Source organism: Pithys albifrons, chromosome 22, assembly GCF_047495875.1.
Source record: "Pithys albifrons albifrons isolate INPA30051 chromosome 22, PitAlb_v1, whole genome shotgun sequence".
NCBI classification, from domain to species: Eukaryota; Metazoa; Chordata; class Aves; order Passeriformes; family Thamnophilidae; genus Pithys; species Pithys albifrons.
The window spans coordinates 6465816-6487006 of record NC_092479.1 but is presented as its reverse complement, the minus strand read 5'-3'; the positions used below and the strand labels follow the sequence as shown (position 1 = coordinate 6487006).

At 47.9% G+C, this 21191-nt stretch overlaps 1 protein-coding gene across 2 annotated transcripts in view; it reads right to left on the bottom strand.

The window, feature by feature from the left end:
• Nucleotides 1-21191, bottom strand: part of DVL1 (dishevelled segment polarity protein 1) — a 74570-nt gene that overhangs the window by 30961 nt on the left and 22418 nt on the right. For both annotated transcript variants that reach the window (XM_071575480.1, XM_071575481.1), the window contains exons 2-3: nucleotides 11796-11865; nucleotides 2638-2759 (exon numbers count right to left, since the gene is read on the bottom strand). In XM_071575480.1, the coding sequence (XP_071431581.1) occupies nucleotides 2638-2759; nucleotides 11796-11865 (192 nt within the window). The remainder of the gene's footprint in view (nucleotides 1-2637; nucleotides 2760-11795; nucleotides 11866-21191) is intronic.

The window sequence follows — 21191 nt, the reverse complement described above, 5'->3', positions numbered from 1 at the left end:
CTTTCTCTCCATCTTTCTTACAGACTCCAGTGCTGGAAAAGGATTAAATTGAGGACTCCCTGAGGCACAGAGAGAGTGTCATGACCATCATTTCCTTCCCCCCAAAGCACCAGAGTCACCAATGTCACAGTGACTAGGATATTCCATTCCTAGAATTCCAGGAGGCTGGAATACACTGCCCTGCACATTTTCTACAGGTAATTATACTCCCAAAAATGCAACCAGCTGGTCCTTGGGCTGTTGTGGAAGCTGGACCCAGAAATGGTGATGTGGACTGTTCTGTCTGATGCCCTCTGCACACCCACACACCTGCTGGGCATCACTGAGCTGTGCTGACATGCCCAGAAATGAGGAAATCAAGGTTGGCAGTCAAGGAAACATCTGCCTGCACACTGGAAGCCCTACCAAAAAGCCAGGATGTATTTCAGTGTTGTCACAGGTATGTTTGCAGTTCTCTTTTAGTCCAGTCCAGCTGAAGAGGGTGGCAGATTCCTCAGGACACCCTGAGAGGTTCTTGGCCATCCCAGCAGCACCATCTACTGACTCCTGCTCGTCATTCCCACTCCTGAATCTCCTCCTGGGCTAAACCCACCTACCAAAGGTAATTACAGAATCCCAGACTATTCTGAGTTGGGAGGGACCCACAAGGATCAGTGAGTCCAACTCTTAAGTCAATGGCCCACACAGGGGGTTGAACCAATGACTTTGCCATTATTACAAGCAAGTTTTAACCAGCTGAGCTCATCTCAGGGTCAGAGTGGTTTATACCCAACAAAGGATGCAAAAGGAGCTCCCAGCAGGTTTGTTTCCTCTCTCCTTGCTGAGCCAACTAAACCCAGCTCGATTTTCAGAGCTCTGTGAGAAAGGTAACTCAGAGGTCACCGTTGTCATCTCCCTCCAGCACCTCCAGCACCAACTCAGGGCAGCCTCAGCCACTCTGAGGGACTTGGCAAACACCAAAGAGAAGCAGTGGAGCCTGAAATCCAGGATGAGCTGCAGAAGGCACAGCAGGGAGGGGAAAAGGTGAGTTTTATTTGGCTTTAATCAATGATCAAGGCAAACATCAGTGCTGTCAGGAGGGAGCTGAGTTACCACTTCACCTCTGCCATACCTGCCTCATCTATTCCTTGTGTTCTTGGTTGTCCAGCAACATTTCTGCTGGCACAATTATGCAACACCCAGCTCAGTTGGGCCCTCTTATTTATATACAGCCTCAACCAACACTGAAGGAGGAAGAGAGCACAAGACAGATCCCTGGTAGTTTGAATTGCATAAAAAAAATCTCAGGGATTTAGGAATCAAGGTGAGACACTTATTGCAGCATCACCACAGCAAAATCCCAAGAAACATCATTTGCCAACATTTTTTGGAGTTCAGGAGAGGACTAGTCATGATTCAGGTTCTGGAGGTCAGGCTTTACAATCTAAGACTTGAGCAGCTCAACTTAATTTATCCAAGAGAAATAATTTCAAAATTCAGTGGATTCTTTATCACTTGGAATCTTTAAACCTGGACTGGGTGTGTTTTAAAATTCAATTGTAATAGTGAAGAAGAATTTAGGGCTTCATGAAGAATAACTGAGCTACTCAGCTCTGTGTTATGGACATAAACTTGGGTCATTATTTCACTGTCTGAACAAAATAAAACACAACAGTAAAACCTGCTGTTGTTAAGATGTTCAATTGTGAAGAGAAGAATCAAAAAAGTCACTAAGGGAGAACAAGTTTTAGCCCAGGAGGTCTCCCCACCAGACAGATTCTCTAGTTCAGCTTAAAACCAGAAAGAAAAGAGGGATGGGGAGAGAGTGTCTCACTTAGAGAGTGATTATTTTTTAAAGAAATGTTATTCTTGCAGCTATTCCAGGGGGGTTGGGGCAGAAGGACAAAGAGCTGGTTCTGTTTCCTGGCCTCTCCCAGAAAATTCCTGAACACAGGAGGGCAGCACAGCCCTTTCCAGACACACTGTCAGGTATTTCCCAGGATTTCTCGGCCCCTCCAGAAGGTTTTATCTGGAAAAGGCTCCTGCACAACCCCAAGGGCTCTCCCAGGGCAATGGGAACTGAGCCCAACAGCCAAACCAGGAGCACATTTCCTTCTGCAAACACAGACCAAGATCTCCCTCCGAACCAGGTCCTGCTTTAAACCCTCCCTGCCTGAATTCCAAGGCCCTCCCTAGAACTGAAGGGTTTTTAAGGATACCCATTGGCTGTGCAGAGGGAACAGGAAATAACAAGGCTCCCATGGAAGGAGATGACTCCAGCCTGGCCACACACAGAGCTGGCAGCCCCTGCATGGATTTGGAGCAGGATTGTTCCTCATGGAAATTTTCTGTCCTGATAGCAGAGCTCTGCATGCTCCAGAATAGAAACAACACCCTAAGAATTTGTCATCCCTCCTCCACCTAAAGCATTTTGGGCTCCCTCATCACTCCATTCTCCCACAATGGCTTTGAGAATGAGATATTTTGGATATATATCTCACCCTAACAACAACAGGGGATTTTTTTAATTCCCATTTCACTTTTAATCCCTCAATATGTTATTTTTATAACAATGAGAATTGCAGCAGCAAGAGAAATGTGGGTAATAAACAGGCAGGAATTGCAATTTAATAAATAAAGAGGACAATTAGCCCTTACTGGAAGGAGGGAGGGCGAGAGTCTCCGATGCCTCCTGTTCTCTCCAGGGGTGGTGGGAGGTCTGTGTGGCTCTCAGTGCACTGGGAACCTGTGTCAGAGTGGGAACTCTCAGCCAGGACCAGCTGTCAACAGAAAAAAAAAGAGAATTACCCACACTCATTCCAGCTTTTCCACTCTGACATGAAGGTTTTCAACCTCTACTTTGCCAGAAATTCTGAGATGGAAGGGAAACTGGAGGGAAGGATGCACATGGATTGCTGCCAGACTTCCAGAAAATCAGATTAAATTCAATCCCAGTGTGACAATAACAGCACCTGGATGTGCACAGGATTCCTGCAAGCACCACAAACTCTCCCCAGCTCAGAGGAACCAGCACACCAGGCAGGGAGGGCACTTTTTGGGCATCCAGGCTGGCAGCATCCCCTGCAAAATGCACCCCCACTGGAGGGCTGTGCTCCCACCAGGCCAGGAGTCAAAAGGAAAAGCTGAAACTTGATGGCAGGACAGCCCAAAAATGGTGTAAAACTCATCACACAAAGACCTTCAAACCTCCTGAACATTCACAATCTGCTCTGAGCCTCCCACCAAGTCTCTGAGGTGCCTGTTAAGAGCCTGAATTAAAACCCAAACCCACCCAACCTCCACAACCACTCATTGTAGAGAAGGACCAGATTCCTGATGTTCACCCTACTCGTGTCTCCTGTGCTCATTTTGTCTCTTTATGTTCCCTGCAAACAGGGAAAGGCTTTTCCCAGTTGTGCCATAAAATCAGGATGTGCACTGACCACTCTTGTACAATTCATGAGGACCTGAAAACTTGCATAAAATGTGCAGCCATCACCTTCAAAACTCCTCTGACACTGGAATTTGCTGGAAGCTGGAAGGGCCTGGCAGTCTTTCAGCCAGGGTGGAAGGAAAGGAAAGGCTGAGGAGCACCCAGAACCCACATGGAAACTGGGAATTAAAGATCCACTGCAACAATCCACCTTCTCACTCCAAACCCCACAGGGTGGGAATTATTATATATTCCAGGCCATGCAAATCCTGCATGGAACAACCAAAGCCAGCAATGTCCTCACCCATGCCAGGGATGCTCCTGGATAAGGGACCACAGGCAGAGTCCTGGCAGGGTCACTGCACTCCATCCCATTCCCAATAAATTCAGGATGGGCCATCTCCACTCAGCACTCCCAGTGGGACATCTTTAATCAGCAGGTTAATGGCCAAGAGAAAGAGGAAGGAGTCTCTTCCTCTCCCCACCCTCCTGGTTTGTAGCTCATTTTAGTTTAATTGACAGAGGATCTTAGATTTAACTAAGATCTGATTCTTACTGTCTGGTCTCTACTTTTCTGTGTTTAAAAAAGAAATAATAAATAATTTTAAAAGGCAGAGATGCTTTGTGTTCCAGAATCCTTTTGTACACCCAGGTGAAATTGGTTTTCCACAGTGTTTATTTTTTTAAGTCTTACTAGTGCTGGAAAAAAAGCTCCTGCCTGAAATGCACACAACAAGAACCAAACAGAGCAGGTCCCTTCTCCAGCAACAACTCAGCGAAGACAAAACATAAAATGAATTTATATTTATAAATATAAAATGAAATCAGCGGGTTTGCTTCAATTTTCTAAACTGGAAAGGCAAAATACCAAAGATTTGGCCCATGTGGGATGAAAGCATCAACATGGCTAAATACAACCTAAACCCCAGGGGAGAAGCAGCAAACACTGGGAAGGTCCCACTGCAGGAAAACAAACAAATACTGAGCCAAGGCTGCTTTTCATTTATCTCTGCAAACAGAACAGGGGCATTGCCAATTAGCAGTTCCAGTTCCAACTCAGCCTCACCTGCTGGATTAAGTGGATATATTTTATTTAAAAGCCTAAAAGTGGACAAAGAGATGCCAGTTGTCTGCTGTCCCAACCCAAGCTGGGAGGGTTTGTGCACCATAAAAATTCAACTCCACCAACTGAAAGGCTCAGTTGGTATTTTGAAATGACTTTACAAAAATTACTCTGCCATTAATGTGGGGAATATTTTGCACATCTGATGCCAAAAGTGTATTTTAACAATCCACTGACCACACACTCCCTTTTCTGTGGCCATGACCCACAGAAATCAGGCTGGTTGAATCCTGTGCCCAGTGCCACCCAACCACTTGGAGAAGCCTCTTCAAACAATACAAGGCTGTTCATTAAATAAATCTTCAACTAACAATAAAATTGCACAAAGTCTCAGCTCCCCTTTATTTTCAGCTGTTGAAGAACTGGAGTGTAAGAGATTCCACCTCTAACTGGTTAATTTATTGAGGACTAATTCTAATATAAGGATCAGATGGATGTTGCTGTTAAAGAGGATGGAGAAGCACCAGGAAAGGAGGGGACTGGCATTCCAAAGGCAGTGGATTATTCCTAAGAGCATAAACCATAAACAGGAGAAGGGAAACACAGACAGGCTGTCAAAAGGAACTGCCTGGAGACAAAGCAGTTCTGCAGCACCACATGGAGGCAGCTGAATTATCACCAAAGCAAGAGCAACAGAGGAAACACTGAAGGGGAAAACAACACGAGCTTTCTGTAATAACTTGGTAATTAAGGTTTCTTTCTTTCAGGTGGGGGAGTTAAAGGGAGATGTTTAGAAAGTATGTTGGCATTATGGAGATGCAAAGATGTTTCTGAGCTTGGCTCAGCCCCTGAGGAACCTCTGTGCAGGTGCTCTCACTGCCAAAATCAAGCCAGGGGGTGAAGAGAGGAAAATAGAAAGGAATAAAAAAATGGAAGTGGGTGTGAGCAAGATCTCTACACCCTTCATACTCTGGATTATCCCAAGCTCTGCAAACAGGCAGTTGGCACCAGGGATTTGGGAGCAGCAAAACACGTCCCTCCTCTGAGCCCTCCTGCTGATGGCAAGCCCTGGCTCAGGGAGGAGCCAACAGGACAAATCCTTCCCATATTTTGGGGTATTTGCTCTTCAGCCCTTCCCTGCTCCTGGAGGAAGAAGTCTTGGCCATGCAGGCCCCACCGTGAAGGCAAACCCAGGCTGGGGGTCACCCTGGCAGTGCTGCTGAGCAGAGGAGAACCCACTGCAGCAAAGCAGCTCCCTGGGAATGTTCCCCCTGGGATGTGATTTCCTGAAGGATGAGGCTCTGGGTACCCACCTCTGACTGAGCTGCAGTGGAGTCAGAGCCACAGACACCCTCAGACATTGCTATGACCATCAGAAAGGGAAGAGTTTTGTAAAAATTACCCACAGGGATCTTTCAGCCAGAGCCAGGAATCAAACCCCTTTAAACCTGAATCATTTCCCCACCAGACAGAGGGAACTTGAGATATATTTGAACTCAAGAAGACACTGGTGAGACCCTCTGTTTCTGAGAAGCTTGTTAATCCCAGATAAACACCTTTCCCATTTCCAGGAGTAAATCAGAGGCACAACAGCCATGAGAACACAGTGGCCAGGGCAGATACTGCCACATTTCCCTTCCCAAAACCAGATCCAAGTCTGCTCCAAGGCTGTGCTGCCTTTCCACACAAAGGACAACTTAATTTAGACACATCCCTTGGGGTGAAATTTTGCCCCCCAGGAATAAAAATAATAAATATATAAATCCAGGAGTGTGGCAGTTTAAATCAGTTGCCTAAAGTGATCCTGCCCTTCTGATAAGCTGGACCTGGGAGCTCCTGCAAGAGGAATCCACTTGGGAGGTGTAAGCAAGAGATCTGGAAGCAATTAAGTTGTTCAAACAAGACACAGACTGTCCACATCTGTATCTGTCTCCTCTCCACCAGATTTGATTAACTTTTTAACTCATTATGGCCAGGCCCAGCAGACACTGAACAACTTCCCCAGCTGGAGGAACCACCTGGGGACAGTCCATGGACACCACAAGAGAACCTGCCTGGGAAGGGCAAAGAGCAAACTCTGCTCTCACATTCTCATCTGGCTAAACATTTATTCATTTATCAGCATGAAAACTACAATATTTCAATTCTCCCTGAGAGCAGCAGCAGCTTTGGGCATTTCTCTCAGCTCAGGGACAGGTGAGGGACTGATACCAGTAAATAAAAAATACCCCCAAAAAAGCCATTTATACTTTTGACAGAACTTCAGAACAGCCTCATTCATCTCCAAGCTGAAAGGAATTTCTTCTTACACAGTCACAGTCCCCTGGAAAGCCAAGTCAGAGCTTCACAGACATGGCCCATTATCCACATAAAGCTGCTCCCAAAGGAGCAATTGCAGAGAAGGCTTTGCTGATGTGATCCTGCTATTCCAGCAGGAATTCTGTCAAAGGCAACAGCTCTCCCCACTGCCAGAAGGCCTGGAAGAGCCTGCCAGGAAAGGGATGTTTATTTTAGTAAGGAGAAATTGTCTCTGCTGGGTAGATTGGGCTTCAGATGAATGAGGGTTTATGTAATGTGTGAAGAGACCTGTCCTGAAATCAGCTGGTTTTAGATGTAAAATCACCAAGGATCTGCCCCTGAGGATTCTCCTCCAGCTCTGGGCAATTCCTGAAGAGGATTTATCACTCCTGAAGCTCCTGGTAAATGGTTCTTCCCAGCAGCAGGATTGTAATTGCAAATATGGTGTCTGAAAGGCTTATGTACAAACAGGACAAGTGTTATCTGTTGGCACCCAGATGATGGAGAGGGAAAACAGGGAAAGGCTCCCAGAAGGCTCTGACATCACTGGCAGCCAATGGGAAGCAGAGCACATTCCCAGCAGTGGGAAGCAGAGCACATTCCCAGCAGCCAGGCAAGGGATTGTTCCCAGATGTTGCAAATCCTTCCTAAAAAAGCCCAGATAGGAGCCAAGCCAGCAGCTGGCAGAGCCCTGGCATATGCCACCTTCCCAGTCCCTGCCACTTTCCCAGTTCCTGCCACATTCCCAGTCCCTGCCACATTCCCAGTCCCTGCCATGCTCCCAGTCCCTGCCACGCTCCCAGTCCCTGCCATTCCCAGTCCCTGCCACCTTCCCAGTCCCTGCCACCTTCCCAGTCCCTGCCACACTCCCAGTCCCTGCCACACTCCCAGTCCCTGCCATTCCCAGTCCCTGCCACCTTCCCAGTCCCTGTCACACTCCCCAGTCCCTGCCACATTCCCAGTTCCTGCCATGCTCCCAGTCCCTGCCACATTCCCAGTCCCTGCCACACTCCCAGTCCCTGACACCTTCCCAGTTCCTGCCACATTCCCAGTCCCTGAAACATTCCCAGTCCCTGCCGCACTCCCAGTCCCTGCCACATGCCCAGTCCCTGCCACGCTCCCAGTCCCTGCCACATTCCCAGTCCCTGCCACGCTCCCAGTCCCTGCCATGCTCCCAGTTCCTGCCACACTCCCAGTCCCTGCCACATTCCCAGTCCCTGCCACATTCCCAGTCCCTGCCACGCTCCCAGTCCCTGCCACGCTCCCAGTCCCTGCCACATTCCCAGTTCCTGCCACGCTCCCAGTTCCTGCCATGCTCCCAGTCCCTGCCACATTCCCAGTCCCTGCCACATGCCCAGTCCCTGCCACATTCCCAGTCCCTGCCACACTCCCAGTTCCTGCCATGCTCCCAGTCCCTGCCATGCTCCCAGTCCCTGCCACCTTCCCAGTCCCTGCCACATGCCCAGTCCCTGCCACGCTCCCAGTCCCTGCCACCTTCCCAGTCCCTGCCACATGCCCAGTCCCTGCCACACTCCCAGTCCCTGCCACATTCCCAGTCCCTGCCACATGCCCAGTCCCTGCCACGCTCCCAGTCCCTGCCACCTTCCCAGTCCCTGTCACATTCCCAGTCCCTGTCACATTCCCAGTCCCTGCCACGCTCCCAGTCCCTGCCACGCTCCCAGTCCCTGCCACATTCCCAGTCCCTGCCACATTCCCAGTCCCTGCCATGCTCCCAGTCCCTGCCACATTCCCAGTTCCTGCAAAGAGAACAGAAAAACATTTCAAGCCCTTGCAAAAAAACGCCTGAAGGTAACACAACTCTCCCACACAATCTATTTTTCCAAATTGCCCAGTAAGGACCTGTGAAAAAAACAAAAGTGCCTTAATAACCTCACTCAGGTAAGAAGTCCCAAAGAACTCGAAATAAATGATACCCAGAGAGGAAATGTATTTTTGTATTCTGTGGTTTGTGTGTGGAGCAGAACAGGGAATGGATCAGGTATTTTGGGCAGATGCTGCAGTTACAGCAATAACAAGTAATTCTGACATACAATTAATGACATACAATTAATGGTGGTCTCTGTATTGTTGAAAACCTGAAGATCAACCACTGAAAAGGAATTCAGCCCCCTGACCCAAATTATTTAGTGCTTAAAACAACCCAAACCAGCCACTAAATAAAGAAACAAAACCACACACACACATGCACCAAAAAAACCCCCCAACCCACCCTGAAATCAAAAGAACAAGATCTAAGATGCAGAGGAGGAAAACAAGCAGGACACAGGAGGGATGGGGAGGAAGTTTAAATAGCTAATTAGCAGCAGGGATTGTAATTGAATCCTAATTTAGCTGTACACAGAGTTCTCAGGGCAGCAAAAGTAAGAGACAGCTGAAGAGTTGCAGCTCCTCCCTTGAACATCTTCCCCCATGGAAATCAGCCCTGCACATGACACTGAGATCAAAGTTCCCACCCTGACAAACAGGAGGATTCAAATGTTATTAAAAAAGATGAAAATCTCAAAGTTCTCGATGCCACTCATCTTGTACACTTCAAAGTAGCCCCTGGGTGAGTGAGGAGGGGAGAGCCAGCCCAGCTCTACCCTGTGCATTTCATTTTCCAGTGTCAAATGTGGCTGTGGAATATCCCAGAAACACTGCAGGGACTTCCAGGGAGGACCACAATTGTCACAGATGGTTTGGGGACAGGAGCCACCAGCTGACACATTTTATGGCATCGGGGACAAAGAAAGCTCAGGCTCAGTTAAAAACCAGAGAAGGAAACAGCCCTGCCCAAACCACAATTTTTTTCCAAAAGGTTAAGACCAACTTTGCTATCCCTGGAAGATTTGTATGCAATTATCTGTTAAGTTCCAGTGAATAGGATATTAAAGAATTCGAAACTGTGAACAATTAACTTACAGCCAGATTTACATAAAACTCCTCCAGTAATTAGCAGCAAATAGAGGCAGATAAGCCCTGCAATTTTATGGGTGTTAGTGTGGAAAAAGTAATTTGCAATTCATAATGCAGGTCAGACACAGATGTTTCAGCTGATTGCTGAGCCAGGAACAGAAGCTCCTGTCAACATCAGCTGCAAAACGTGCCCTGGGTGATCCCTGAGAGCTCCAACCCCAACCCAGAGCAGGCACAGAAATCTGGGAACAGGCTGATGGGAGGGAAGAGCCGAATTCTGGAGCGATGGATCTCTCCATCCTGCTCCAATCTGTGCTCTGCCTCAGCTGAATGAAATGGGTTTCTAAAGCATTATGTCATCTCTGCTGAGAGCAGTGTCTGCAAACCCAGCACACACAAAAGGCTCCACAGGGCTAATGCTCTGAAATAATTCATTTAAGCCACACATTTAATTTTGCTTCTAGAGCTTTGCAGTAGCACCACTCTCTGTTACAGACCTGGCTACTGATCCAGGAGAATTCAGTTCCTGGGCTGGTCAACAACCTGCACTGGACCAGGAATAGTAATAAACTGAATTAATCCTTAAAATTAAGGATTAATTCAATTTCAGAGATTGGAATGTTTCCCTTAAAATGCATTTCAAAGATTGGAATGTTTCCCTTAAAATGCATTTCAGAGACTGGAATGTTACCCTTAAAATGCATTTCAGAGATTGGAACGTTTCCCTGAAATGAAAACAGTAACAGCCCCAGAATTAAAACATAATGTTTGGCTTGTGTGTGTACATATGTACAGCCTTGTTCTGATCTGACTGTTCTTCACATTCTCCTGCTGTTCAGCCTGAAAAAAAAAGCCACACATTTTCATGTTTCATATTATTTAAGGAGCTGGGAAGAGAATTCACCTCTCAGCCAGAGAAAATGCCCTTGGGGGTTTGGTTGGGAGAGGGTCAAGAGGTTAAACAATTGGTAATTCCTTATTTAAGTGGAACAGTTTTTGTTGAACTCCAAGAAGGTTGGATTCTGCTGCACAGGAGAGCCTGAATGGTGTCTGGGAGTCAGAATGAACCACTGGAGTGTCAGATAAAGCTGATAACTGGCCCACACAGATGAAAACAAACACCACCCAACTCCTGCCTGGAGTGGGAAGAGCAGACCCAGGTCAGGGATGCAAAGGACAATCCGGACATGAGGCTGTTGTTGAATTAACATTTCCCAGCTCAGCAGCACGGGGGGAAAGGGGAGGAAACGGGGAAGGGAGTGACACCAAGGAGCACACACAGAGAAAGGAGGAAAGAGGTTCTCAGGGTTAATTTGCTGCCATTAATTCCTACCCCTCTGCTCTCCAACCAGACGCTGCTCTCACGCTGTGGCCACACCAGGGCCACCCCCCAGCCCACCCAGCCAAGGCTTTGGGGCCACTCTCTGCTGCTTGTTAATCACACATGAGAGCCCTTTTTGTCCCAGGCATTCCCACAGTGCCAGAACACCCTGCTAGAGCCCCCAGGGATCCTTGGACTGGGGACAAACCCAACCCCACCAGCACCCCGGGCTCAGGAGCCCCTGAGAGCCACGGGTGGAGCATCCCTGAGCCCAGCCCAGCCCCTCAGAGGGACATCCCACACCAGGGGCCACCAGGATGGATGTTCAGCCACAGTCTGGAGGAGTACCCACCTCCCTGAGCTCAGTTCCCACACCAGGATGGACACGAGCCAACCACCTCATTAAGAAAGAACTTGGTGCTGTCTCCAGATGACCCCTCAGGTCTCAAAGACCACAACTGTTTGATTGTTGGTTTAAACATTAATTTGGTTCTCTAATGCCAGTGATTTTATCCTTCTGACAACCAATTTACTCCTCCATGGAGCACAGCACGTGGGGATCATCCCTTTTTCATGGGGGCAAGTGGAGCAGATCCCTGAAATGCCCATTTCTTTCCCTGGGCACTGCCCAGCTTTGGATCAGCAGAGCTGTGCCTTGGAACACCCACCCATTTCCAGAGCAGGGCATGTAATTTGAGGTTCAAGATGCTCCTAAAACTCAGGATCCAGGTCCTAACTATGGAGTTAATCAAACAACAGATTTACAGCCACATAAGCCAACATACCCAGGACACCACTCTGCCATTGAAGCAAGGGAGCTTTGCATTGTCATCTGAGATCTCCTCCTTCACCACCCTGGAAAAAAGAAAAAAAGAGAACAGGAAGAAAATCAGCAGTTTGAAATTAGATCAGAAGGGACGTGGTTTTCTCCAATGGTGCTGGAAAAATACAAATTTTTATTAAAATGTTGGTATCAGGAAGTGGTTTATTTTTGAAGAATATGTGACTATAAGAACACAGGAAGCAAATAAAAATAAAGAGTAAAATAGGACCTGTCCATCCTAAATTGGTTGTCACAAAAATAATTTCAAGCATTGTCCCACTTTGGATTCTGCCACCTCCCCACAGTCCTGAAAGGTCTGATGGTGCCTCAAATCCCCCTGAGTCAGAAATCACAGCAGATTCACTGCACAAACACATTTCTGGCCTCAAATCCCTGCACAGGACAGCACAGACAACTTGCTTTGACCATAAAAAGGGGCCAACCTGAAGTCCAGTCATACTCCCTAAAAATGTGGGGCTCCACAACCACATTCTCCTTTATTTATGTTTGTGTCTTGCTTGTTGCTGTGTAAAGAAAAACCACAACAACCACAAAGCAACGGAGTGTGCACGAAACAGTGTCATGTTTGGGGGGGAAACTCCTTAGGAAGGAAAGGAGAGGAGAGAAAATGTGTCTTTCCATCTTCCCTTTGGAAAATCACAAATAAATAACTCCACCACCACCACCTGCATTTGCACACATTTTAAGGAGGAATAAACAGCATCTTTTTTCTCCACATTTATTTGCATTGTTAATGGCTGGCAGTGCAATATTAGGCAATACTATTTTCCTATTATTGGAAAGAAAAACATTCTGAAATATTCATTTAACTCCTAAAGCATCTTGTCCTCCCTTCACCTTCTGGCAGCAGGAATCAGATCATGTGGTTCCAGTATTGGTTTTAGTCATTTCTACTTGGACTCTGAGGAGACAATTAAGAGTAAACTCCACTGAAAAAGCAACAGATACTCAGGGGCTTTAAAACCCTCTGACATCCCAGACCTGTAACTGTGGAGCTGCAAACCCTGGAGAGGATTCCCATCCTTGCCTGGATCTCCAGCCCCAGCCTCAAATTCAGACATTACCTTTGGAATTTCATGGGGTCCTGCAGGGAACACTCACTCAGCAAAGCCCAAACTGCTCCAGCAGCAAAGAAAGTGAGTTTGTCTTGACAGCTGCACCTTTTAAATGGCAAATCTTCCCCACCCCACCAAGGAAGTGACACTTGTGGCACCCCAGGGATCACATGGAGAAACTCCACCCCAAGCTCCAGGACTGAGGCATCACCACCACACTGAGTGGGAAATGTGGGCACAGACAAGGCTTGGGGCACTCTCTGGAAGTGCCACAAAGAGCAGCCCTGGAGAAGGAACAGGAGCTCCAGGACTCACCCACCTCTGTGGCAGCTCCAGCCCCAGCTGAAGGGAACAACTTCCAGATCTGTTGCAACTTGAACTAAATATAGCCCTGAGCTATGAGGCAAGAGAATGACAGAGTGTAATTCCCAGCTTGCTTTGGGTAGCAATCAACAGTGCCAAGAACATCAAAGACAGCAGCAGCCACTAATTGCAAATATCACTGCTTTACAAATCATTATTTGTAGTGAAGAGGCAGCTCCTTTCAATCCTCAGCAAGGAGAGGAGGCAAGAAAGGAAAAGGGATGGTTGCAGCAAATGCTTCAGTGTGAGGACAACTTTGGATTCAAGAAGATGCTGTTTGTCCATAAAAATTTGGGAGCCAGGGCAGAGGGAGACACAGGTTGGCTGGTTTTGGAACACATGGGCCATGAGGAACTAAAATCCTCAATATCAGTGTGGATAAAGCCCTAAATAACAGGTTCCCAACCCACACCCAACCCAAGGCAACGTGGCGAGGAAAAGGTGATGCCTTTGCTCTGCCAGAGACCTCCCAGGAGGTGAAGGAGACTTTTGGCACTGGATGGGCTCCACTGTGGAGACACATCACCAGTGCTCTCAAAATAATTGTTAACAGTCTGATAATGAGACCAGAGACCACGTGACACCAAGAAACACATCCCACAGGTGAAGCTTCCCTTCAGAAACAGGGATGTTTGTTTCTGAGGTCACCTCCTGCCTCTTGGCAAGCTCTGGGTGCCTCTGCAATTGCTGGCAGGGTGGGAGCACACACAGTGCCCATTCCAGCACACACAACCCCTCTGGACCGAGGTCAGGAGCCACTCTGGGGCAGAGAGAAGAGAGCAAATAATCACCTGTCCACAAAGCCACTCACAAAGGTGCCATTGAGTGAAAACCAGAGGGGACAGAAGCCAACAGCCACTTCCAGCTCACCTGGCTCTGCCCCACCCTTTGTTCCACCTGGACATGGTTCTCCCTTGCAAAGGGGAGTGGGAGGAGGCTCTGCCAGCACACCAACAACTTAGAGACTTTCTTTCAATGTTCACAGACTTGTAGCACTTTTCCTTTCTCTCTACTCCAGGAAAAACCTCAATGCACAAGGTAGGAGATCCTTTAATTCATCCTTGAAATGCATCTACCAGGTAAAAGATGGAAGAAGATCCTGGGGAAACAGCTCAGCCAAGGTCACAGCCATGGAAAGGACCCCAGAATGTCCAATAAACCCTGCTGGCCATGGCCAGCAAGCCCCCAGCTCCCACCTGAGGGGATCTGCAGCAAAGGATGTGTGGGGAAGGGGAGGAGGGAGCAGTTCCAGCAACTCACATCCTCTGCTTTATTTGACTTAGAGGAGATTTGAGAACTAATTACTAAGTGAAACAATCACTGCTGGTAACAGCCCCTCCTTCCTCTCCCTTCCTGGAATTGTGTCTGGATCCTCTGGCTTTCCCACCACCCTGCTCTGCACAAAAAGGTGTTTGTGCCTTTACCAAACCCAATCCCCTTCACCCTCTCACCTGTTTCTGGGACAGGTTACACTCCTGGTTACCCTCCCAGCATCCCGACTTCTTGTTTTCCTCCCCAAAGGATCTCAGCTGGCAAAACAAGGCTTGTTTAGGCTCACCCACCCCCATCCTTCTGCCACTTTGCTGCCTGGGAACATCCCCTGATCCCACATTACCTGGGACATCCAGAGAGCCCCACAAACCCCTAATGACTCTGATTCATCAGCATTTGGGTAATTGGCTGTTAAACCTGGGTTTGATAGTGTTGCACACACTTGCATTGTGATTGCATCACGCGTGCCTGGGAGAGAGGCTGAATCTCCACAGGGAGCCGAGTGGCTTTCCTTGGAAAATGAGCTGCAAAGGAACATTTTCCTCTCCAGTGGCAGGGCTGAACCAGCAGCAGGGCCCTGCACATCCACTCCAGGGCAATGAACCACTGCCAGGACACAAAGGGAGCATCCCAATTTCCTGCAGCACCAGATTAATCCCATCTGATCACTGGGATCATAATCATGTCTTTTCTTAACTCCTCATTATTGTCCTTTACTGATGGGAGAAGGGGAAGAGGCTTCATTCATGATTAACTTGCCTGGAGGTCCTCAGAGAGAAGCCAAAGGGAACAGCCCTTTGTTTTATGTGTATCTCCGATGTCACCACAAAGGCAGGTCAGAGATGGTCCAGGTGTTAGTTCTGACTCACAGAATCAAGTTGTTTGGAAGAGAAATCCAGGGATCACCCAATCCAAGCTCCTGCTCAGAGCAGGTTTAGGTTGCTCAGGGCCATGTCCAGTCAAGTTTTGAGGCTCTCCAAGCAGGGACGTTCCAAAACCACTCTGAGCAACTTCTACTGATGAAGGAGCAGTTTGCCAAAAATCTGTTTAAATCAGTAAAACCATAAGGAATCCTAATTGCAATCATCAACTGGAATCCAAAGCTGCAGCTTTAAAACAGTCTTGCTGAAGCTGATTCAGTTTGAACCTTGAATGTAAAAATAAAACCTTTTTGTAGCTGAGGCCACAACACAGAGAGAGCCTTTAACCCCCTTCCCAGCACAGAGAAATGAATGAAAATAAGGCCTCCTGCTGAATTCACAGGGCTGGGATAGGATACAGTATTTTATCTGGAAATAAGGGAAAGAGCAACCCCTTTGCTGAGCAGACCAACACCAGGATGCAGAGCAGTGTGGAAGGGCAGAACTGTGTGGCATCATTTCCCTCCTTCCTTCTCATGCCAATCACTCCTCAAAATAACCACAGTGGAACCAGCACTGTCCTTTTTTAGGTTGTTATTCCCAAACTTCCCCTGCCAGAGCTGTGCCTTCCCATCTCTGCACAACTCCCCCAGAAACCTGTCAAAGGGGAATATGGATGTGCTACCCACAATTATGGCAGAAATGACACACCCAGATAGATAGAAACGACACAACTGTGGAGCAAAAGCCTCTTCAAAACCCTCTTCAAACAAAGATATTCACCTTCACTGCTCATGAGCTCCTTCTTAACAGGTTCTGTAGGAAATTTTAGCAAGAAACTGTGCAATGAGTGTTGGGGAAGTCACCTCTTCCCACACAGGTGACAAACACATCAAAAACCACTCTGTTTTCCTTCATTTATATAATCACCTGCTATTCTCTGTCTCATCCTATTCTTATCCTTTTTAAAAATCTAAACACACACTCTTGGTGATTGTGCCTGCAATTAACAGCTAATGCATTCCTCTATTTATACATGTATTTATTCATGTATTTATACAACTTATCTCAGCCACATCTGATCTTCAGCACCACACTCAACACTTTGGACCACAGAACTGCCTCTTCCCTGGGCTTTTCCACTCCCCCTTTACTCCTGCAGGCACATCCAGCACTTTGCCATGCCAGGGATAATTCCTCATTTTTCAGGAGAACTACAGGACACTGGAAAAGTTTTGCCCCCTTGGTCCTGGACCAGCTACTGACCTAAGCCTTAAGCACATGATGAGGTAAGAACTGCTGTGTTCCCTCAGAGAGAATCAGCCCAAACCTGCCCTTATTCCAAACAAAAAGCTTCCCTTTTTATGGCAGTGGAAGTTGAACTCAAGGACAACTCAATTTGTTCAGGCTCTGCATGACCTCGAGGAGGTCACACTGCAAAGAAAATGATGGACCCTCCACGTTTCCAAGTTCCTTTGTGAGTCTTTAAGGCAGGCAGACATCTGAGCAGCAGAAAGTCTCCTTACTTGGTCAGAGAGGTCCAGATTGTGCTCTGGGCACAGGAATCCGATGGGAATGCCAGGGGAACGGGAGGGAGGGAACTCTGAGCCACAGCCACCCCCTTCTGCCATCTGCATCCCACTCCAGGACTTCCAAAGGCCTCTCAGTGCTGCCCCAGTGCCACCCTCTGACAGTGACTCACAGGAAAAGGCTCCACGTGTTTGGAACCAGCTGGCCTTGGGCTCCCAGCCCAGAGCTGCCTCATCCTCCCATTTCAGCTCCAGAAATCCTGCCCATCACCTCAGAAGGGTCTCCAAACACACTGCCCTTTGCAGCACCTGTGAGGAATGCCTTCCAGTGAAGCATTTTCAAATATTTATGCCTGACTGTTAAAGAGCAAGGGCATACAGAGGATGTGATTTGCTTCCCTGCCTCTTAATTAACAATCTCTCGATGCTCGAGGTGTGAAAATCCCACTAAAACACAGGCATTTATGGCATTAAAATTGCTGGCTCTAGAAATTAGTTTGATTTTAGTGCTGGCAGACACAACTGTGCACAGTGTTATCCTCCACTCCATGCCCAGCTAACCTAGAAAAAAGGTTACCCTTAATTATGTGCACAGAGAAGCGAAGAAAAGGTTGATTTTTGCAGTCCTAAGACTTTAAAATTTCTTTTCATCCACACCACCTACCCCCTCAGAAAGAGTTTTCAACAGAACTGACCAAAACAAGCATTTTAGCCACACTCACAGCCTTCTGTCTTTGCTATTAGTTCCCTTTTCCCCCTGCTGTGTTATTTAGTAAATTATTTATGTGCCCATATTTCAATCTCCCAGGTGCTGATGGATCCATTCCTGCAGCTGTCCCGAGGGACAGACACAGCCCTGCCACAAAAGCCAAGGAAGCCACAGCATGAAGGGACAGGTCAGCATCATTAGAACCTGAATTCAGCCTTCCAAGTCCCAGCCCAGTGTCTGAGCTACAAAACAATAAATATTAACGAGCCTCTATGAAATTAAACAGTTCTTGAAAACAACCTGGGAAAAAAAGCAGAGTAAAAGGGAGACTCCTCAGCAGTGAGCAATGCCCTTTCAAACATGGCTCTGGCTTTCCCCAGGGGGGCAATTATGTCCCCAAATCCTGAGCAGGACACTCAGAGCAGCACTCAGGGATGTCACTCAGGAGCCAGGGCAGGGATGTGGGGCCTGGGGGGCAGCTGAGGCTCTGCAGGATGGGCCAGGTTGTGACCTGAGAGCTGCACAACATCATCGTGGGGATGCTGAGTGCCCAAGTGCCCTTCTCCAAGCCACCCTGGGAGCTGGGCACTGAAAGGAAGGGCTCAGGATGCTTTTGGGTGCTCCCCACCAGCTCCCACCCCACTGATACACAGCAGGAGAGGCTGCACAGCTGGTGAGGGTGTTGGGCATTCCACCTGCCACACTGCCAGGAAACCCTCTGATGTTGGGCAAGGGAACACTGATCTGGGGAGGGGAGGGGAGGGGAGGGGAGGGGAGGGGAGGGGAGGGGAGGGGAGGGGAGGGGAGGGGAGGGGAGGAGAGGAGAGGAGAGGAGAGGAGAGGAGAGGAGAGGAGAGGAGAGGAGAGGAGAGGAGAGGAGAGGAGAGGAGAGGAGAGGAGAGGAGAGGAGAGGAGAGGAGAGGAGAGGAGAGGAGAGGAGAGGAGAGGAGAGGAGAGGAGAGGAGAGGAGAGGAGAGGAGAGGAGAGGAGAGGAGAGGAGAGGAGAGGAGAGGAGAGGAGAGGAGAGGAGAGGAGAGGAGAGGAGAGGAGAGGAGAGGAGAGGAGAGGAGAGGAGAGGAGAGGAGAGGAGAGGAGAGGAGAGGAGAGGAGAGACAGGCTGCACAACTGGTGAGTGTGTTTGCCATTCCACCTGCCACACACTACCAGGAAACCCTCTGATTTTGGGCAAGGGAACACTTATTTTGGACTCCCTCAGCACAGACAGTAATAGTACATCATTTCAACCCTGCTTTCAGTCCTTTCAAATGTATTTGGGAAGCACTGAGAGCTCCATGAATGCCCCAGATGTCACAACATCCCTAAGGATGTTTTGGGATAACAAAACCTGAATCCAGCAACGTGCAGCCACCGCTCTTGGACCTCCAGCCAGAGCTGAGTGTGGGTGTCTCAGCCTGAGCCTGGACTTCATCTGCTCATACCATAATGGGCCAAGAAGCAGCTCAAGGGACTAAACCCCAGGCAGTTTTAACCCAGCAGGCTCCAGCAGTGACAGCAGCAGGAATGTCCCTCCCTGGGGTTCATTACAGTCCATGGATTACAGGAGGCTCTTCCTCCAAACCACACTCCAGCCCTTCTGCCACAAATTATTTCAAGGGCTTCCCACACCAACAGGATTCACATTAAGACATCCCAAAGGGCACAAAGACAGCTCCTCATCCCACGTGCCTGCAGGGAACCCCCTCAGTGAGGCAGGAAGGGGGTTCTGAGTGACAGCAGGAGACATGAACAGTGTCAAAACATCAGCCTTTCTTCATCATTTCTTCACCCAAACATAATTTTAAAGATCACTGTGTTTCCATCTAAAAACCTAAGTCTCATCTAAAACTCTCTGAATATTCATGCATGGGATAACAAAAGTCTTTAAGGCAGACAGTCAGGTCCTCATTTTAGAGAATGAGTAACTGTGTGTATTAATTTACCAACATTTCCATGCCCACACTCAGCATATGCCCTGCTAAGCAGACAGGTAGGTGTCCATCCTGCTGACAGAACAGGGAGAAGGAAAGACTTTACCTGGAGATTGTGAAGGAAAGGTGCAGTGTCCATCTAAAAGAGATGGCTGAGTTGTCCTTCAGGAATCAGTTCCAGAGCAAGAAACTCCAGGAAAGAGTCAAAGGATGATGTGGCCCTAATCACACCTATTCCAAGTTCCTGCTCTCAGCATGGAATGAAGCACCTTCCTGGAGGGTTGGAAATCACCCACTGAAAGGCAGCAGAGGGAGAAGGAGGTGACTGAAAGTGTGTCCTCACTCTTCACTTTACAGTCAAAATGACTTTTCAGTCCTTCACAAAGAAAGCAAGAAAGAATCAAGTCCAGCATACGGCCTTGGGAAGTGGAGCATTTTTCCTGATGTGCCACAAAAGGGTTTATTTCTACCACTTTAATCCAGCCCTGGGTATGGCACCAACCCCAGACCTCCCCTTACAACTGTCCAACAAAGGTGCCACCCAGCCCTGGCAAACCCAGCACCAGCTGCCAAACAACACAAACCAACAAATGCCAAACACAGGGGAGAGTGGGCAAGATAAGAATCAGTTCTTACTCCTTTTGTGCTCTTTTAAAAGCAACCTCATGGTAATAATAAAGCTGGGTCAAACCCCAGCCACAAGTGTTCATCAATACCTCAGAGAAATGTGATTTACAGACAGCCTAAATAATTGCTAACAAAGGGATGAAGGCCAATCCAGTTCCACCAGAAACAACCATATTATCCACCAGTGGCTACAGTGCTCCAAGATTCCAGATACTCGGGAGAGAAAAGAAGCTGTTCATGAATTTGTTTAGTGTGGTCCCTAAGCAGAAACCTCAAACACTTCTTACAGATAATATCCCTCTCTCCCCCCAGGTTATTTGTCTAGACATATTTTAATTTAATGGCATCATTCTAGGCACTGATGTGGTGAAAGTTATTTAGTTTAGTTTAACAAGGTCTTTTGGTCTATACTAGTCCAACTTCCAGAATTTCAGCTTCCAGCCTTCAAGTCAGATGGAGCTGGGGTGGATGTGATAGTGCCTGTTGCCTCCAGACCTGGATAAAACAGGCACCAAGGTGGACTCAAACATCTCTGATACCTTCAAAGCACATGCAAAATGTCAATTACAGAAAAAAAAAAAAAAGACCTTTTTGATTTGTGGGAAGCCACAGGAAGCCTTCCCAGGTCAGTTCTTTGTACAGGCTTAGGAAGTGAACTGCATCCTGCACACAATTCCCAGATCTCCAGGGAGCCCCAAAGGCAACCCAGGAGGGATAAAACACAAACCCACTCCATGTTCTGGCTGTTCACATGGCCTGGACACTCCATGGACAAAGCACTCTGGATTCCAGATCCCAAGATAAGGCTGTCCTTGCCTGCCCCTTGGAAGTTTAGTCTCCCACGAGGAGAGGGAAGCACAGAGAGAACCCTCCAACATTGTCCTGGCACAGCAACACTGCAAAACAAACTTGTAACATCATGAAAAACTGGGTTCAGGCCTCTTGCATTCAGACCTAGTCATAAATTCCACCCACACTTCAACTTCAAAGTATG